Source organism: Rhinopithecus roxellana, chromosome 5, assembly GCF_007565055.1.
Source record: "Rhinopithecus roxellana isolate Shanxi Qingling chromosome 5, ASM756505v1, whole genome shotgun sequence".
Taxonomy (NCBI): Eukaryota; Metazoa; Chordata; class Mammalia; order Primates; family Cercopithecidae; genus Rhinopithecus; species Rhinopithecus roxellana.
This window is the reverse complement of record NC_044553.1, coordinates 82,609,915-82,630,147: the sequence shown is the minus strand read 5'-3', so window position 1 is coordinate 82,630,147 and position 20,233 is coordinate 82,609,915. Positions and strand designations below refer to the sequence as shown.

The window sequence follows — 20,233 nt, the reverse complement described above, 5'->3', positions numbered from 1 at the left end:
GCAGTCCTTCCCCTAGGAAATCATCACAGACCTTCTGGTGTTGATCTGTTTATTAATCTCCCTTTCACCAGTGAGAAATGCACTACTTGATGAAAAGAAAACAGCTTTTGAAAGGTATGCTCCTTCCCAAGATGGTGCATAGACCAGCTGTTGTGACAGCATCTTCCATGGCACTCATTAAAAAAAGGAAAAAAAAAAAGCTAATGATTTTACCTGATTATGAAAGCAGCACATATTTATTGTTGGGAAATTAGACATGCAGAAAAGTATAAAGAAAAATCATCCAAATACCACCACCTGGAGATAACTATTATTAAGGTTTCTAATTTTATAGAATTACACACATATATGTGGATATATCTGAGGTCATTTGGTAGCTACGATGTGGTACTCTAATTTTAAATTTTGCATTATATAGTAACCACTCTCCCATTGACACTGCCTTTTAATTTCACAGACTGGCCTCTAGCTAGGCTTTAGAGGCACCAAAGAAAATAGTGCAGGGAGAGTCTGGGATTGGCAAAACCCAGAATTATGCTCCATGTGGTCATTTTCTGGGGTAAATGTCATCATGTTACAACCTTGGCAGGTTCCTGGCTCCCCTTCTCAATTTGTAAGACCTCATCCAAAGTAGATAAGGGAGACTCAGACTTGGAGACTGGTTTTCAGAGCAAATTATTATACTTGGTGTGTAGCTGTCAGTCAGACTTGTTTCAGTGCATAACACATGCTGATGAACACACACATGCACACACACATATACACACACACACGTGGCATTCAAAGCATTTAAAAGTGCCCGTGATGGCACACACATCCTGATCTTTACCCTAATAAGCTGGTCTTTCTAATCAGGGGACTTGGCTGATTCTTAGTCTTAAAAGATAAGGGGAGCTGTCTTCAACTAAAATACGATCAGAGATTTAGTGTTCTCTGCTTGACTTATAACCACAACTTCAGTTGCTTCCATATTTTTGGCCCAGCTGAGACTCTTATTGGTCTTTAGAATGAGTCAGCCTATAGAAGATTTTGGTCTTCACATTTTTACCTTTTTTTGGTGTCTTTGTTATTTTTTTCATTCTGTGGCCAAGGATAATGCAGGAACCACACAGAGGCATAATCCACTTCTTGACCAGCCCTAATTACAGCATATAGGTAGGTAACTTTATTGCCCTTTCTTGCTTATCAGAGCTCAGAAGATGGTATGAGATACCACATCACATGAGTAGCAGAGACTCTTAACTGCCTGACAGCCATTTCCCCTTTCTTTTGCCTTGACTGCAGTAACAGTGAAGATCAAAAAAGGCACCCAAAAGGTAGGAATTAAAGGGCTGAATAAATACAAATTATAATTGGTCTAAGCCAGTCATGGGACTCTGAAGCCTCTTTGCCAGATATTCACATTTTGCCCTGCCTTACAGTGAGAGATGGCCATGTGATTCAGTTCCCACCATGGGGACAGGAGAAAATCTGGGAAGTTTTTCCTTCCTGATGAACAGAAAAGGTATTTTTCCTTTGCTCCCTTTTTCTCATCTTTGAATGTAGTTAGCGTGAAGCCCTGATGCTTAGAGCTGTGGCGGCCTGCTCGTGAGTGAGATGATGAGCATGAGGATGAGAAGTCAGCCTGCTAATAATGCTGGAGTTGAAGGGTGGAAAGTGTCTGGACTCCTGATCACATTTGTGAGTTGCCGATCAGCTCTGGAACTGCCTACTTCAGGAATCTTTCTTAAGGAAAAAAAAAAGAGAGAGAATTTCTTAAGGCTTAAGACACTCTTTCTTGCAGGTAAACCTGTCTTAGTGGACACATGCCATTGGTGGTCAATGAAGGAAAAGCCCAACTTTTCTGAAGGGCAGCCTCAATATTATAGTACCTGCAAACTACAAATACAAACAAATTCAATTTCAAGAGTTGATCAGTTGGGCTAACAAGATGGATTTGTGCTTCTACTGGAGGAAACTGACCTTTCCAGAAGAAGCACAAATCCATCTTCCACAAATCTGTGGACAGATTTACATTACAGAGTGGGCAAAGCAGAACCAACCAGAATCTATATTCCACAATGCCTTGAGTAGAGGTGACATGACAGACTTTTTTTTTTTTTTTTTTTGAAACAGCGTCTTGCTGTGTCGCCCAGGCTGAAGTGCAGTGGCGTGATCTCGGCTCACTGCAACCTCTGCCTCCTGGGTTCAAGCAATTCTCCTGCCTCAGCCTCCCCAGTAGCTTGGACTATAGGCGCATGCCGCCACATCAGGCTAATTTTTTGTATTTCAGTAGAGACAGTGTTTCGCTATGTTGGCCAGGCTGGTCTTGAACTCCTGACATCGTGATCCGCCCGCCTTGACCTCCCAAAGTGCTGGGATTACAGGTGTGAGCCACTGCGCCTGGCCCTGAGAGACTCTTAAATGTGTTCTGTGTTGTTAAGTCTAAAACAGGCTGAAATTAGTACTTACATTTTTTATAATAACTAACAGAAAAGAGTTAGATTAATGAATAGAGAGACCTCTCAAAGAGCTTTGAACAGGCACTGAGGAAGAGCATGGAGTTTAGCTTGAGCATGTATCCATCTCAAAGCAGATGGTACAAATTAGAAATGCCTCTTGATTTCAGTTACCTGATAACCAAACATTTTGATTTCCATAAATTTTTTGTTGGTGAGTGGTTATTCATTTTGTAAATTCATTCACTGACAGTTTTAAATGGTCATTTTTCTCACAGCATCTAAAATATTATTGGATGTATACAAAAACTGAATCATAAAATCTCTTCAGGAATATTGTGTTTAAGGAAAGTGCCTGAAGTTTGAAGTGAAGCCAGTAAGAATTCAAATTTTAGTCCTGCTACTAACTATATGTAGACTTGGGCATATTATTTTGCTTTTTTTCACCTTCATTTCTTAAATGAAAATAAAAATACTAATCACAAAAATGCTGTTGGGTGATTTAAGTAAAAAATATAAAGTACAGGACACATAGTAGATACTGATAAGTAGTAGCTTCTGTGTCAATTAGGGTCTAACAGAAACAGATGAAATATTCTAATTAGGATATTTTAAGATTTTTTTCTCCATTTGACCTAGCAATCCCATTACTGGGTATATACTCAAAGGAATATAAATCATTCTATTATAAAGACATATGCATGTGTATGTTCACTGCAGCACTATTCATAATAGCAAAGATATGGAATCAACCCAAAGGCCCATCAGCAATAGACTGGATAAAGATAATGTGGTATATATACACCATGGAATACTATGCACCCATAAAAAAGAACGAGATCATGTCCTTTGCAGAGACATAGATGAAGTTGGAAGCCATTATCCTCAGCAAACTAATGCAGGAACAGAAAACCAAACACTGCATGTTCTCACTTATAGATGGGAGCTGAACAATGAGAACACGTGGACACAGGGAGGGGAACAACAAATACTGGGGCCTGTTGGGGGAGGGCAGTGTAGGGGAGAGCATCAGGAAAAATAGCTAATGCATGCCAGGCTTAATATGTAGGCAATGAGTTTATAGGCGCAGCAAACCACCACGGCATATGTTTACCTATGTAACAAACCTGCACATCCTGCAGATGTACCCCAGAACTTAAAATAAAATTTAAAACAAAAAACAAACAATTTTTTTTCCCACAAATAAGCTATTTTCAAAAGTGAGAAGAACTTAGGAGAATAACATCTAGGAAAAATGTCCAAGGTAAATAAATGTAATTTACAAGGATGTTTATCACATCATTGTTCTCTTAGTGAGTGAATCAGGAAACAATTCAAAGTCCAGGTACAGGGAATTGATCACATTCATACCGCTGAATAACAAAAAAACACTGAAAAAACACTGCAGAAGTAAATGCATTGACATTAAGATATATTAGTGATGTAGTGAAAAGAGCAGATTTTAAGCTATCATGAAGAGTAGAATCCATTCGTTAAAATTGTACGTATTTATATTAATATATAGGTGTAATTATTTAAAGCCAGGCCTTTAATATAATATAATATATATATAACATAATATAGATTATTATATATAAAATATATATATAATATATAATAATATATATTATATATATCTATATAATATAATAGATATAATATAATCTTATATTAATCTTATAATAATCTTGTATTTTATCTATTATGTTATATATAAGATTATATTATATATAGATATATATATAGGTGTAATTATTTAAAGCCAGGCCTTTAAGATTCTTGTGGAATCTTTAAAAAATTGTCAGCTTTTTTTTTTCAGCCCTAAAGGAGGTAGAGAGTGTATTTTATCATCTGGAGGCAGGGTGAGGGAATGGGGTGAAGGGAGCGGATGGGACACCCTTAACCTCATTCAAATGATTTAGATGGAATGGTCAATATTCTGTTTGGTAATGGGTCTTCTGAAGTGTTGGAATCAGAGCTGCCTCTGAGACTCTGTAACTTCTTTGGTGTGGAGTTCAAGATAAGGATGGAAAGAATGTTGTTTGCCTGTGTGGATTTAGAGATGTAGATTTAGAGACTGCCTTGCCTTATGTTGCTTGTTGTGGTGAAGCTATTGATGTTCCTTTTTGATTAATTATATGCAGGGTAACTAAATCTGAGAAACTAAAAACTGCAGAAGGGACATGAAGCAGGATCTTCCCTGATGAATAGAAACTATAAAAAGTAATTGCACTGGCCATGGTTCAGCTCAACATGGGCTGGATGACTGATGCCCATGTGTGGAATGACTTAGGACAGAACACCCGCAAAGGCACAGTTGCTGGACTCTTATGATCTGATCTAATTGTCTGGCTGAGGCGATCCCTTTGAGGGTGGAGGGACGGAGTTTCCTTTACAGCAAGGGATCCAAAGTGAAGTGACTACACTGTGACAGGTAGGAATTATAATAATAGGAAACATGTATAAATGGCAAGGAGTGTTCTTAGGGTTTTACTTGAATTATTACAATAGATCCTTTAAAAACCCCATGAAGAATATATTATTTGTAGTTTAGTTGTAAAAATGAAGAAATCTATACACAGAAAGGTTAAGTAATTTGTTTATTGTTATAGAACCAATAAGCGGCAGAGCTTAGATCTGAATCCATCTGGCTCTAGAGCCCTGTCTTTAGCCATTATGGTAGGCTACCTCTTTAAAGGAAGTGTAATGTCCTTGAGCAAGGCTGCAGGAGATGGGAAACTGGGCAGACTGAAGATGAATGTCCTGACTAAAGAGACAGCTACAGGCTAGCAACTGCTGCTGTGGAGAAATGTGGACCCAGTGTTGCCATACCATTTGAGTTTTCAAGAGAAAAACAAAATCTGGATTTATATATGAAAATTCCCAGTTTTAAAATGTGCTGCTGACCAATAACACACACAAACAGGCACTCAGGTGTATGCAGGCACACACTTAAACTCACACTACCATGGACTACTAGTTTTGGAAAACTGTATTAAAGAGAATGGACAGTTTTATGTTCAATCATCCTAAAAAGAGGAAATAATTGAGTAGATAAACCTTATATGGGAGGGAGAAAAAATTCCATTTATTTTCTTGTTGTTTAAAGCAAGTTACTTAATATCTCTGAGCCTCTGTTCCTTCATCTATAAATTTGTGTGAGGAGTTTGGAGTGGATAATCGTATTATCTACATCATGGAATTTATGTGGGCGTTAAATGAGCAGCCAACTATTTACAATGCCAACCTGGGACACAGCCATACCAGAACAAAATAAATTAATACATATATGTTTTATACAATAATGTATTATTATACATATACACTATACATAATTAGAATTAGCACAATTATGTTGTATTACTTTAACAAAAATATGAAAATCAATGGTATCTGAAATTATGCATCATTGTGTATTACTTTTCTATTACATAAATGCTATTATTTAAACAAAACAGGACTAATTGGTAGAATCAGTAATAATAGGACTAATTAAATAAATCATATGTAAGAAAAATAAAACAATATTTTTACAATGTTGTTTTCTGCCTTCTGATATAGGCAATTTATTTGAACTCCTTTGAAAACGTTGTACTGGATATCTAAATTTAGTAGACTATAGTATTGTGTATTCTTTTTAAAACAGTTTTATTGATACATAATTCACATACTACACAGTTTACTCACTTAAAGTCTACAGTTCAATTATTTTTAGCATATTTGGAGACGTACAGCCTTTTTCAAAGTCAATCTTAGAATATTTTCACCACCTTAGGAATAAATTCCATATTCTTTAGCTGTCATCCCTCTCCCCTCCCATGACAGCTCTAAGCAGCCGCTAATCTACTTTGTGTCTCTATGAATTTGTCAATTCTAGATATTTCATGTAAGTGGAATCATCCAATATTTGTCCTTTTGTGTGTGGCTTATTTCACTTAGCATGCTTTAAAATTTCACTCATACAGTAGCATGTATCACTACTTCACTCCATTTTATGGAATGAATGTTATTTCACTATATGGATACACCATATTTTGTTCATCCATTTGTCTGTTAACATTTGGGTTATTTCCACTTTGGGCAATTATGAATAATGCTGATATAAACATTCATGTATGAGTTTCTATGTGGACATGTGTTTTCATTTCTTTTGAATATACGCCTAGGAGTAGAATTGCTGGGTCTTATAGTAACTTTATGTTTAATCTATTGTTGTACTGTGAGACTTTTCCAAAGAAGCTCGACCATTTGAAGCTTGTTCCCACAAGCAGCATATGAGTGTTCCAGTTTCTCCACATATTGCCAATGCTTGTTGTTATCTGACTTTTTTATTCTCAGCATCTTATGGGTGTGAAGCAGTATCTTACTGTGGCTTTGCTTTGCATTTCCATGATGATGAATGATGACCAGCAGCTAATAATGTCAAGCATCTTTATTTATTTATTTTTTTAAGAGACAGGGTCTCCTCTGTCACGCAAGCTGGAGTGCAGTGATGTGATTATAGCTCACTGCAGCATTGAACTCCTGGGCTCAAATAAGCCTCCCACCTCAGCCTCCTGAGTAGGTGAGACTAAGGTGCTCCCCACCATGCTGGGCTATATATATATATAAAATATATTATGTATAAATATATATTATATATATTCATAATATAGTATATATAATATATTATGTAATATTCGTATATATAATAAGGTACACCCCACCAAGCTGGGCTATATATAATATATTATATATGTTTATATATGTTAACATATAATATATATTCATATATATTATATATATTGTGTGTATATATATATGTAGCCCAGCATATATATATAGGAGAGATGGTCTCGCTATGTTACCCAGACTGGTCTCAAACTTCTGGCAACAAACAATGCTCCTGTGTCAGGTGACAAATAATAAATGGCTAGGATTACAGGTATGAGCCACTGTGCCTGGCCTTGGGTATCTCTTTATGTGCTTTACTGGCCATTTATATGTCTTCTTTGGAAAGATCCTTTGCCTATTTTTAAATTGAGTTAGTTGTCTTTTTATTATTGAATTTAAAACTTCTTTATACATTCTAGACACAATCCCTTATCAGATATATAATGTTCAAATATTTTCTGCCATTCCGTGGATTGCCTTTTTCACCTTCTTCATGATGTACTTCGAAGCACAAAAGTTCTTAATTTTGATAAAGTCTAATTTATTTTTTCTTTTGTTTCTAATTTATTTTTTCTCATGCTTATGGTGTCTATATCTAAGAATTATTTGCCAAATCTGGCCAGGTGTGTTACCTCATGCGTGTAATCCCAGCAGTTTGAGAGGCCGAGGTGGGCATATCGCTTGAAGTCAGGAGTTCGAGACCAGTGTGCCAACATGGTGAAACCCAGTCTCTATAAATACAAAATTAGCTGGGCGTGGTGGTGCATATCTGTAATCCCAGCTACTCGAGTGGCTGAGACAGGAGAATTGCTTGAACCCAGGAGGTGGAGGTTGCAGTGAGCCAACATGGCACCACTGCATTATGGCCGGGGTGACAGAGCGAGACTCTGTTTAAAAAAAAAAAGGCATGAGGTAGTGGTCTGCATTAGGCTGTTTTTTGCATTGCTATAAAGAAATACCTGAGACTGGGTAATTTATAAGAAAAGAGATTTAATTGGCTCACAGTTCTGCAGGCTGTACAGGAAGAATAGTGGCATCTGCATCTAAGAAGGCCTCAGGGAACTTCTAATGATGGTGTAAGGCAAAAGGGGAACAGGCACATTTCATGGTGAGAACAGGGCAAGAAAGAGGGTGAAGGCAAGGTGCCATACCCAGGCTCAGCCATTTATGAGGGATACATCCCCATGATTCAAATGTCTCCCACTAGGCCCCACCTCCAACACTGGGGATTACAATTCAACATGACATTTGGGCAGGGGCATATATTCAAACCATATGAGGGTCCAGCTTCATTTTTTGCATGCAACTATCCAGCTGTCCCAACACCATTTATTGAAAAGACAATTCTTTTCTCATTGAATGGTCTTGGCACACTTGTCAACTATAAGTTGACCATAGATGTATATTCTAAGATATATAAATGTAAGGTTTTTTAAAGTGCTCATGTAAATCAATAGGACTAATTAACAGATATTGCCTATATTGAATAAAAAATAATGACATTTCTTTCTGTCCTATATTTTTACTTTCTGCTTCCTTTACCATAATCCTTGCCTGAACTGCTTGTAGCATTTCGAACATGCTTCTTTTCTTTTGTGTAATACTGGTACTGAGCAGTGAAACATAAAATTCACTTTGATTTGCAACTCTGCTCTTAGCAAGCCCATATTGTGCTGAATCTGGATATCAGTCCAATGTGATGACATAAAGCTAAATATTTTTTCACAAAACCATGTGAACATGGAATGCTTAGGATTTTACTTCCTGCCAACAGCAGAAAGTTTGGACTTGTAGGAATTAGTTTCCATCTCTCCAAAAATGCCTATCCACTTTGTTTCTACAGGCTTGTTTTGACAGATTAGTTCTTTGTCAATCAAGCATCTATAAATTCATCATATAGGCTATCCACAGTTTAAATGCTCACACACACACACGAAGTCTAAAACACTTTGGATGCCATCCTAAGCTGAACTTTTCTTTCTCACAGAAAATGGTTTTGAGGCATATAGGTAATTTGCACTTGTGAAATTGAAATTGGAGTCCAAGTAAGTTACAAGGTGGTAAAAAAAAACATTGAGAAGTCTTGTTGAACTTAGCTTTTTCCAGTGCTTTTTTTTTTTTAAGTTCTAAGGCTGCACACTTAACCTGCATTACTCGAGGATGCAATAATGCATGATTAATTATTGTAAATGCAAATTACAATTGCTAGCATCAGTGGGCAAGGGGAAATCAGAGACAGTGGCTATGAAAAACAGATAATTTATGTTGCATCATTTGATAACAAAAGCAATGTTGTTTTTAGCCTTTGTTCTTTGAACCACTGTATGAATTTTGTACTTCCACCCTAAGCTTTCCACATCCATTACTGAAAACTAGGGCTTTTCTTCCTAGGGAGACCAAGGAAGTCTTTCATGGGACCAAGACTTGCGATACTAAAACTGGGACAACCTTGGGCAAAACAGGATGGTTGGCCATTTCAGTCAATTAAATAACACAATGCACGTAAACTACTTAGGATGATGCCTAGGATGCAAAAGTTTTCATGAGGGTGTCAGGGAAGTTGAATCTGAATTTAGGAGCACAGAGATACTCAGAGTTTTCCCAATTATGCAAATGATTTCACTCTACCTTCACTGTACTGAAGGTAGGTAAAGAACTTGGAAGAGTGGTGCCCAATAAGGGACTCTGAGATGAGCTCAAGCTTGTAGTCTTATTTTATTGTTGTTTATAAATCTCTAACAAGCTAGACAGAGAGCTTTAGCTAGGCTTTTTTATGAGAACCATTAGCAAGGATGACAGCAGTAGGGCAGCAAAAATGACAACAGGGAAAGACCATGCCGGACTATTTCTTAACACATGAAACTTAGAAAAAAACAACTGGGGGCACATTTTCATGTTAATTCCTTGCATTTTAGGGTTAACAAGTAAAATTCAGGATACCCAGTTAAGTTTGTGTTTGAGATAAACAACAAACAAATTTTTAATGTAAGTAATGTAAACAAATTTTAATGTAATATTAAAAATGTAAATTTTAATATTGCATGGGACATACTTATACTAAAAAAATTCATTATTTAGTTGAAATTCAAACTGAACTAGGGATCCTATATTTTTATTTTCTAAATCTGGAAACTACAGGCAGGTAGGAACTTAAGAAACGGAAACTTATTTTTAAATTACGACATGGGAAAGCACAGAAATTGAGTGACCATCTAATGGACTACTGAAAAGATAGAAATCATATGTTAAAAACTGTTATTGAATGTCAACGTTACCGTGATTTTAATTTACTTTTCCTAATTTCTCATTTTTCCTACATTATTATATGTTTTTAAAAGTAATATAATACATAATTATAACTAATATATCATTAAAAATAAAATATAAACAAAGTTTCAATGATGAAAAGTTCTAGAGAACCTCCTAAAAAAATCATTAGTCATAACTGGCTAGCTGTTATAATACACAGCCTCAAAATTTCGGCAGCTTACCCCAGTGAAAGTTTGTATCTTCCTCACATAAAGACAAAACGAGTATTTCAGATCAGAGGGCAGCTGTTCATCGGATGAAATTCAGGGACCCAGGTTACTTCCTTCTTGTTGTTGTAGGAAAAACTCGGTTCTTGAGACACGACCAGGAAAGATTAGGCACGCAGACACTTAAGGGTGAGAAGTTACGGAATGTATTGGGTGAAAAGGAAAAAGACTTTCAGCAAAGTGAGAGGAGCTCCTGAGTGAGAGGGACTCCTGTTAACAGGCCCCCATGTCACAGACTGACTTACCGGTTACCACACAGGAACTGGAGGGACCGGCTCCTCCCCATGCAAACAGCGGGAACTTCCCGAAGCCCCACTGCTTCCTCCCAGCGTGTAGGCCAATGGGAGATTCTCCAGGTCAGTAATCCGATTTTTCGGCCTTCAGGCTGTTTTAGGCTTGAAGGCGGGTTTTGCAGGGGACCCTTGGCCGCCTCCTGTCTCTACACTGTGGCTCCCCTATCTTCAATACATGGCTTCCAAAATTACTGTGAGGTCGTTGCCATATTTATACCAGCCATGTCAAAGGGGGAATTGAGTATAGAGAATTTTGAGGGGAAGGACTTTGAGGTGAAAGGACATTGATTTTAGGGGCAAGGCTGGACATCCCATATATCACTTTAATCCACGTTCTAGTGACCAGAATTCACATAGCAGTTTCTGCCACTAAGGACATGAATGAAAAAACTTAAGCAAACTAAAGGTACAACATGTTCCTAGAATGTTTCATGATTTTATGGCTGCTTGATAAAGTGATTTCTGAAAGTCATCTGGAAGAAAAAACATTTATAAAAAAAGGAAAAATTTCTCAAAAGAAAAATGACAATACTGAATAAATACATAGAAAGGGTACCTTCAGAATCATATATGAGGATATAGTAAGTTTATAATATTGAAATAAGAATGGAATTCTTATAAAAATAGACCCACAGAGAGAATGGAGAGCGCAAAGGTGACATAATTTTCAAATTAGAAGTTACTTTGAGTAGTGTAAATAGGCTTTTTTTTTTTTTCCCTCAGGACCAGTTAGCAAAACTTACATCTAATCCTCGCTGCCTCCTCTTTTATTTGACAATAGAAAGAAATCAAGTGCCTAAACTTAAGCATCTTGTGTGTCTTGACCTGGGTGGTGGTTACACAGGTATTTACCTATGTAAAAAATTCCATCAAGCTAAACACTTAAGATTTGTTCACTTTATTTTATATAAAGTATATCTCAAAGAAAGAGTTTGGAAAAAACAAAAGGAGAGGATCTCTGAGCACTTATAACAAAAGAATCTAATTAAACCAGGACAACCAAGGAGCCTTGTTTGAGGAAGTCATTTATAAGCTGAAATCTGAAGGGTGAGTTGCAGTTAAACAGTCAGAGGGCATAATAGAACATTCTGAACACAAGGACCAGCGTGTATAAAGGCCCTGGAGAACTTTTATAGTTGCCTTTGACATTTAGATTCTTGAGCCATCTGATAGATGTTAATTTTTGTGTATAATATGAGTTATTTTTTCCATTATTACAGCATCATTTATGGAAGAAATATCCTTTTTCTGTTTATCTGCTGTCAACCTTATTATATACCAAGTTTCAATATTTGGATGAGTTTTTCCAAGGCTTCCATTCTTTTCTTCTGAAATACTTGTCTACATCTCCACTAACAGTACACGCTCCCTAATTGCTAGAGTTATATAAAGACTCTCCATATCTGATAGGTATTCCTCCCATCTTGAAGTTTTTTCTTAAGAGTGTTTTGGCTATTTTTGGCACTTTATTCTTCCACAATATTCTTCCCGTAATATTGATATGGGGGGGCAGGGAAATGCTGGGAAGGGAAGGGCATGGTCCCTGGGTAGGGCTCCACCCCAGACCTAGGTGAGGACAGACATTTCTGTTTTCATATTCAAATGTTGCATTTCCCAAGACCACCTGGCCTGCCACACCCCCATCCTGTGCCCATAAAAACCCCAAAATCCTAGTGGGCAGAGACACAAGCAGTTGGATGGTGAAAGGAACACACCAGCGAACCTAGACACAAGCAGCTGAACATCAAGAGGAATGCATGGGCATAAGAGCACACCAACAGATGCCAGCAGGGGACTGGCAGAACAATGTGGAGTTTGGCTGGGGCGGTCGGAGGAGAGCCCGGCTGCTGAGCACCTAACTCCAGGGGAAAACCACCTTCCCATTCCATCTCCCTTCTGGCTCCCCCATCTGCTGAGAGCTACTTCCACTCAATAAAACTTTGCACTCATTCTTCAAGCCCATATGTAATCCGATTCTTCCTGTACACAAAGGCAGGAAACCCTGGGATACAGAAAGCCCTCTGTCCTTAAGGGACAGATAGAGGAAGGGGTCTAATTGAGCTAACACAAGCCACCTATGGACAGCTAAACTGAAAGAGCATACTGTAACACATGCCCACTGGGGCTTCAGCTGTAAACATTCACCCCTAGACGCTGCCTTGGGTTCAGAGCCCCACAACCTACCCATCAGCATGCTCCTGCTAGAGGTTTGAGCATCCAGGCACCTAATAAGCAAGCCACACCCCCATCGCATGCCTTTCCAGGGGCATAAGGGAACTTTCCCATTTCAATATCAGCAAAATACTTTTTAAAGTTTTCACTGGAATTGCATTAAATAAATACATCAATTTGAGACAGAACTGACATCTTTCTAATACTGTCTTCCAATCCATGAATATGGTATATCTTTTCTTTTGGTAACTAATTTGTGAAAGAGTTATAATTTCCTTAGTAAAGGTCTTGTGTACCTTTTGCTAGCTTTTCTAGGTACTTACATATTGAGGATCCTGTAAATATTATTTTTAGTTTCTTGTGGTCATAATAAAACATTTTATGTAACTGTATTTTATGTAATAGACATGCTAATTGCTCTTAATCAAGTAATTTATATGTGGATTATTTTGGATTTTCTACAAAGAAAAATCACAACCTTTGTAAATTATGACAGTTTTACTTTCTTTTTCAATCCTTATATATTTATTTCTTTCCTTGCCTACTGTGCTGGCTTGGAACTCCAGAACAATGATTAATGAAAGTGGTAATACATAATCTGTGCCTTGTAATAAATCTTAAAGAGAATGCTACATTGTTGCACAGATAAGTATGATGTTTGTTGTAGGTTCATTTTAGTTTGCTAATGGTTGTTTTTTATTTTAGTCATGAATAGATGTTGGATTTTAGCCAAGTAATTGCATTATTGGATCTGATTATATAGTCTTTCTTCCTTAACCTTTAGTGTACTGAATTATATTGACTGATTTTCAAATGTTGAAACAATGTTGCATTACTAAAATAAATTCAACTTGGTTGTAATATACTATCTTTTTTATACATTGCTAAATCTGACTTAATATTTTGTGCAGGATTTCTTTTTTAAGATGGAGTCTCACTCTGTCACCCAGGCTGGAATGCAGTGGTGCAATTTCGGCTCACTGCAAGCTCCAGCTCCCAGGTTCATGCCATTCTCCTGCCTCAGCCTGCCAAGAGGCTGGGACTACAGGCGCCCACCACCATGCCCGGCTAATTTTTGTATTATTTTGTGTAGGATTTTTAAATCCATGGTCATGATTGAGAGCAAGCTATAATTTTCTTTCTTGTGCCCTCTTAGATTTGAGTATCATGATTATACCATCTCTTAAAATGAATTGAAGAATGTTCAATGATACAACACTGGAGTTATTTATTTCTTGACCGTTAGGTTTAGCTTCTAAAACCACCAAAGCTTGTTTTCCTTTTAGGAAGATTTTAAACTACTCATTCAAATTTTCAATTGAAAATTTCATTGAGATAATTATACATAGTGATAAAAATAATAGAGAGATCTCATATAGCTTTTACCTAGTTTCTCCCAATGGAAGAAAAATATAGTTATTAAACTGTAGTACAATAACATAACTAGGTTGTTGACATCAATACAATTTACTGGGCTTACTCAGATTGCCTCAGTTATATTTGTACTCATTTGTGTGTGAAAGTATGTAGCCACTCCTGCTTTTTTAAAATCAATGTTTGCATGGTAAATCTTTTTCAATTCTTTTACATTCAGCCTATTTGATTAGATTGGAAGTGAATTTTTTCTACACAGCATAGTGTTGTGTCATATTTATTTATCCACTCTGCTTCTCTCTGTCTTTAGATTGGTGTATTAAGATCATTTACATTTAAGGTAATTATTGTTAATGCTTACGTCTTCCATTTCATTATTTATTTCTATTTGTTATAGCTATTACTTATTTGTATTTGGTTTTTGGTTTTCTGTTACCTCTAGCTGTGTATTTGTTCATTCACACACTGCTATAAAGAAATACCTGAGACTGGATAATTTATAAAGAAAAGAAAGTAATTGACCCAGTTCTGCAGGCAATACAGGAAGCATGATGCTGGCATCTGCTTGGCTTCAGGTGAGATCTCAGGAAACTTACAATCATGGCAGAAGGTGAAGGGGAAGCCATCACTTCATATGGCTGGAGAAGGACGGACAAAGAGAGTGAAGGGGGAGGTGCTACACACTTTTAAACAAACAGATCTCATGAGAACTCACTCACCATTACCTGAGAAGATGATGCTAAACCATTCATGAAGGACTATCCCCATGATTCAATCATCTCTCACCATGCCCCACCTCCAATGCTGGGGATTACAATTCAACATGAGATTTGGGTGGGGACACAGATACACATCGTGTCAAGCTGCATCTATGTTACTGCAAAGGCATGATTTCATTCTTTGTATGGCTCTATAGTATTCCATGGTGTGGATGTACCACATTTTCTTTATCTAATCCACCATTGTTGGGCACCTAGACTGGTTCTATGTCTTTGCTATTGTGAATAGTGTTGCAATGAACATACAGGTACATGTGTCTTTTTGATAGAACAATTTATTTTTCTTTGGTATATACCCAGTAATGGGATTGCTCAGTTGAATGGAAGTTCTCTTTCTAATTCTTTGAGAAATCTCCAAACTACTTTCCACGGTGTCCTTTGGCCAATCTTTAACAGTAGATCCGCTAGCTGCAAACTCTTGTAGTTCTCCTTCCTCTCAGAATGTCTTTATTTCCTGTTCATTCCTGAAGGACAGTTTCACATGATATAAAATTCATGGTTGATAGCTCTTTTCTTTCAGTACTTGAAAAATGTTGTGCCACTTCCTTCTCACTTCCATGTTTTCTGATGAGAAATCTACTGTCATGGCTAACCTAGTTTTCCCAGCACTATTTATTAAATAAGGAATCCTTTCCCCATTGCTTGTTTTTGTCAGGTTTGTCAAAGATCAGATGGTTGTAGATGTGTGGTGTTATTTCTGAGGCCTCTGTTCTGTTCCATTGGTCTATATATCTGTTTTGGTGCCAGTATCATGCTGCTTTCGTCACTGTAGCCTTGTACTGTAGTTTGAAGGCAGGTAGAGTCATGTCTGCTGCTTTGTTCTTTTTGATTAGGATTGTCTTGACTATATGGGCTCTTTTTTGGTTCCATATGAAATTTAAAGTAACTTTCTCTAGTTCCGTGGAGAAAGTCAGTGGTAGTTTGATAGGAATAGCATTGAATGTCTAAATTGCTTTGGGCAGTATGGCCGTTTTCACAATATTGATTCTTCCTATCCATGAGCATGGAAGTTTTTTTTTCATTTGGTTGTGTCCTCTCTTCTTTCCTTGAGCAGTGGTTTGCGGTTCTCCTCGAAGACGACTTCAGGTCCCTTGTAGGTTGTATTCCTAGGTATTTTATTTTCTTTGTGGCCATTGTGAATGAGAATTCACTCATGATTTGGCTCTATGCTTGTCTATTTTTGGTGTATTGGAATGCATGTGATTTTTGCACATTGATTTTGTACCCTGAGACTTTGCTGAAGTTGTTCATCACAAAAGCAATGGCAACAAAAGCCAAAATTGACAAATGGGATCTAATTAAACTAAAGAGCTTCTGCTCAGCAAAAGAAACTATCATTAGAGTAAACAGGCAACCTACAGAGTGAGAGAAAATTTTTGCAATCTATCTATCTGACAAAGGTCTAATATCCAGAATCTACAAGGAACTTAAACAAATTTACAAGGAAAAAACAAATAACCCCATCAAAAGTAGGGCAAAGGATATGAACAGACAATTCTCGAAAGAAGACATTTATACGGACAACAAACATGAAAAAAATGCTCATCATCACTAGTCATTAGAGGAATGCCAATCAAAACCACAATGAGATGCCATCTCACGCCAGTTAGAATGGCGATCATTAAAAAGTCTGGAAACAACAGATGCTGGAAAGGACTCAGAGAAATTGATACTCTTTTACATTGTTGGTGGGAGTGTAAGTTAGTTCAACCAGTGTGGAAGACAGTGTGGCAATTCCTCAAGGATCTAGAACCAGAAATACCATTCGACCCAGCAATCCCATTACTGGGTATATACCCAAAGGATTATAAATTATTATACTATAGAGGCACATATACACGTATGTTTATTGCAGCATTCAAAATTCTTTTAAGGAGAAGTTTCCACTTTCCTTATCATTGGATACGCTTCCCTCTTTTAATTACATGTTGAGTCCTTCCCTCATTTAGGCTTGAGAAAAATGTCCTTAAGTGTCCTAAACTTGCATCAAACCCACTTACTCATCAAACCCCACTTATGACTTCCTCAGAGGACAAGGGACATTTCAGCTCACTTATACACTGCTATTCTCAATTCCTGCCATTTTTTTCCTCTTCCTTTGACCCCTGGCCTAGGTCTCCAGCTCACTGAAAACAGCCTCCCCTGATGAGCACACCATTGTTATGTAATAGCCTAACCCTTCCCACTCACCTATCAGGGGGTGCCAAGCCTGCAGACTCACTCTGCTTTCCTCATAACTGCCCTGAGGAGAAGGCTGAAGACTGAGGAATTCTCTTTGTGCCTCCCATTTGATTGCATTTTCTTTGGTCAAAGGTTCCCTTATTCATGGGACCTGCCTGGGTTCAGGACCCCTTGACAGGTGCTCTCTGGCTGCCTGTCCTCTGGGCACTCTTGTCCCAGGTCTATTGTTTTCATGACCCACCAGGATGGCGCTTTACTTCCTCAGAAATTGTGATCCCCAGGAAAGTGCCCCACAGGAGGCGTGGAGTTGAGATGCCAGACCAACTCTCTTACAGCATGCGTTTCCGGGGCCGAAGACACGTGATTCACATGAATCTCAAGAAGAACATGATGCCCAGACATTTACCTGTTTTTACTGATAATGACCAGGGGGCCATGCAGGAGAACTACCCTTTCGTCCCGCGAGACTGTTACTATGACTGCTACCTGGAAGGGGTTCCTGGGTCTGTGGCCACATTGGACACCTGCCATGGAGGGCTGCGTGGCATGCTGCAGGTGGATGACTTGACTTATGAAATCAAACCCCTGGAGGCTTCTTCCAAATTTGAGCATGTAGTATCTCTGCTTGTGTCAGAAGAAAGACCGGGAGAGGCTAGTAGATGTAAGACTGAAGGGGAAGAGAGAGATCAAGAATCTGAAAAGGTAAAACTGGCTGAAACTCCCAGAGCAGGCCACGTTTATTTGTGGAGGCATCACAGAAAAAACTTGAAAATTCACTACACGGTTACTAATGGATTATTCAAGCGGAACCCTAATGTGTCACACATAATAGAGAATGTAGTGATTATTAACAGCATCATACATACCATTTTCAAACCAGTTTATTTAAATGTCTATGTACGTGTTTTGTGCATATGGAATGCTAATGATATAGTAATGTTTTATAAGATGCCTGCCGAAATTGCTGTAGGAGAGTTTGGTTTGTGGAAATATTATGAATGGTTTTCAGAAATTCCACATGATACCTCAGTTGTTTTTACAGCATATCGACTTGAAAACCGAGACTGTTATACCACCTTTGATGGAATATGCAACCCCAACTGGGGAGCAATGTTTGTGTATTTAATGAGGTATCACTTATTTAGGGGGGCATGTCTAACAGCGCATACACTAGGTCATAACTTGGGCTTGACACATGATTCTGCTGGTTGTTATTGTTTTCGACGAACCAACTGTCTCATGGCTCCTGTTCCTGATCTTAATGATATGATGAGCAATTGTTCTTATGAGGAGATTCAAAACAGGTTGAATAAATGGGATCCTTGTCTGAGTGAACCAAATGTTCCATACACTAATTTTCCTTATGTAGCTGATCGTTGTGGAGACAAGATCAAAAATCAGAGGGAAGAATGTGACTGTGGCTCCCTTAAAGATTGTGCCAACGATAGATGTTGTGAGACCTCTTGTATCCTTTCTCTTGGCAGTGTTTGCAATACAGGACTTTGCTGCCGTGAGTGTAAATATGCTGCCCCTGGAGTGGTTTGCAGAGACTTGGGTGGCATATGTGATCTACCGGAATACTGTGATGGGAAAAAGGAAGAGTGTCCAAATGACGTCTATGTCCAGGACGGAACCCCATGTTCAGCAGTATCTGTTTGTGTAAGAGGAAACTGCAGTGACCGTGATATGCAGTGTCAAGCCCTTTTTGGCTACCAAGTGAAAGATGGCTCCCCAGCATGCTATCAACAATTGAATAGGATTGGTGACCGATTTGGAAACTGTGGGGTTATTCTACGGCGAGGGGGAAGTAAACCTTTTCCATGTGAACAAGATGATGTTTTTTGTGGAATGTTGCACTGTAGTGGTGTCAGCAAGATTCCCGGTGGAGGTGAGCACACTACATTTCGTAGTATATTAGTACACGATATAAACGAAGAAAAATGCTTTGGCTATGAAGCACACCAGGGGACAGACTTGCCAGAAATGGGACTGGTAGTGGATGGTGCAACCTGTGGCCCAGGGAGCTACTGTCTTGAACACAATTGTACTTTTTATCAAGACCTGCATTTTGAGTGTGATCTTAAAACATGCAATTACAAAGGAGTATGTAACAACAAAAAACATTGTCATTGTGTGTTTGGGTGGCAACCACCAACATGTGAACTGAGAGGAACAGGAGGTAGTATAGATAGTGGCCCTCCACCTGACAAACAATATCGTATTGCAAGCAGCATACTTGTGAATACAAACCGAGCACTACTTTTAATATTTACTCGTTACATCCTTTTCCTGGTTTCACTTCTCTTTGGTGGCTTTTCACAAGCAATAGAATTTATGGAAGAGAAAGTATTGAAAACTACTGAACCTGAGGAGTAAATACTAATGGGAGCCCACACAATGGAGAAAATCACATTGACACTTACTGGGAGTTGTAATCAATAGTCATTCTGATGGTTACATCACCTCTTAGCAATTTGATGTCATCTTGAAATAAAATCACTTGGCAATTTAAAAAGGGTCTGTGTGTTTAAATTTACTTAACATTTCCTGTCTGGTCATATTCTCAATACTTCTATAGATGATGGCAGAAACTCCTAGATTCACTAACAAGAGGACCTGTACTCACTTAAGATTTGGGGCTAATGTTTTCTAGATACCCCTGTGGCAAATCCCATGTACACTAATACACATTTGCTCACACTCCTAATTTTTTTTTTTTTTTTTTTTTTTTTTTTTTTGAGGCAGGGTCTCACTCTGGTGCGTAGCCTGCCAGGTTGGAGTGCAGTGGCACAATCTCGGCTCACTGC

At 38.0% G+C, this 20,233-nt stretch overlaps 1 protein-coding gene across 1 annotated transcript; it reads left to right on the top strand.

The window, feature by feature from the left end:
* The first annotated feature begins 17,570 nt into the window (after positions 1 to 17,570).
* LOC115897394 (disintegrin and metalloproteinase domain-containing protein 21-like) lies at positions 17,571 to 19,848 on the top strand. Its single transcript, XM_030929742.1, has one exon. The coding sequence runs from the start codon at positions 17,571 to 17,573 to the stop codon at positions 19,800 to 19,802; it is 2,232 nt and encodes a 743-aa protein (XP_030785602.1). The 3' UTR covers positions 19,803 to 19,848.
* The last annotated feature ends 385 nt before the right edge of the window (positions 19,849 to 20,233 follow it).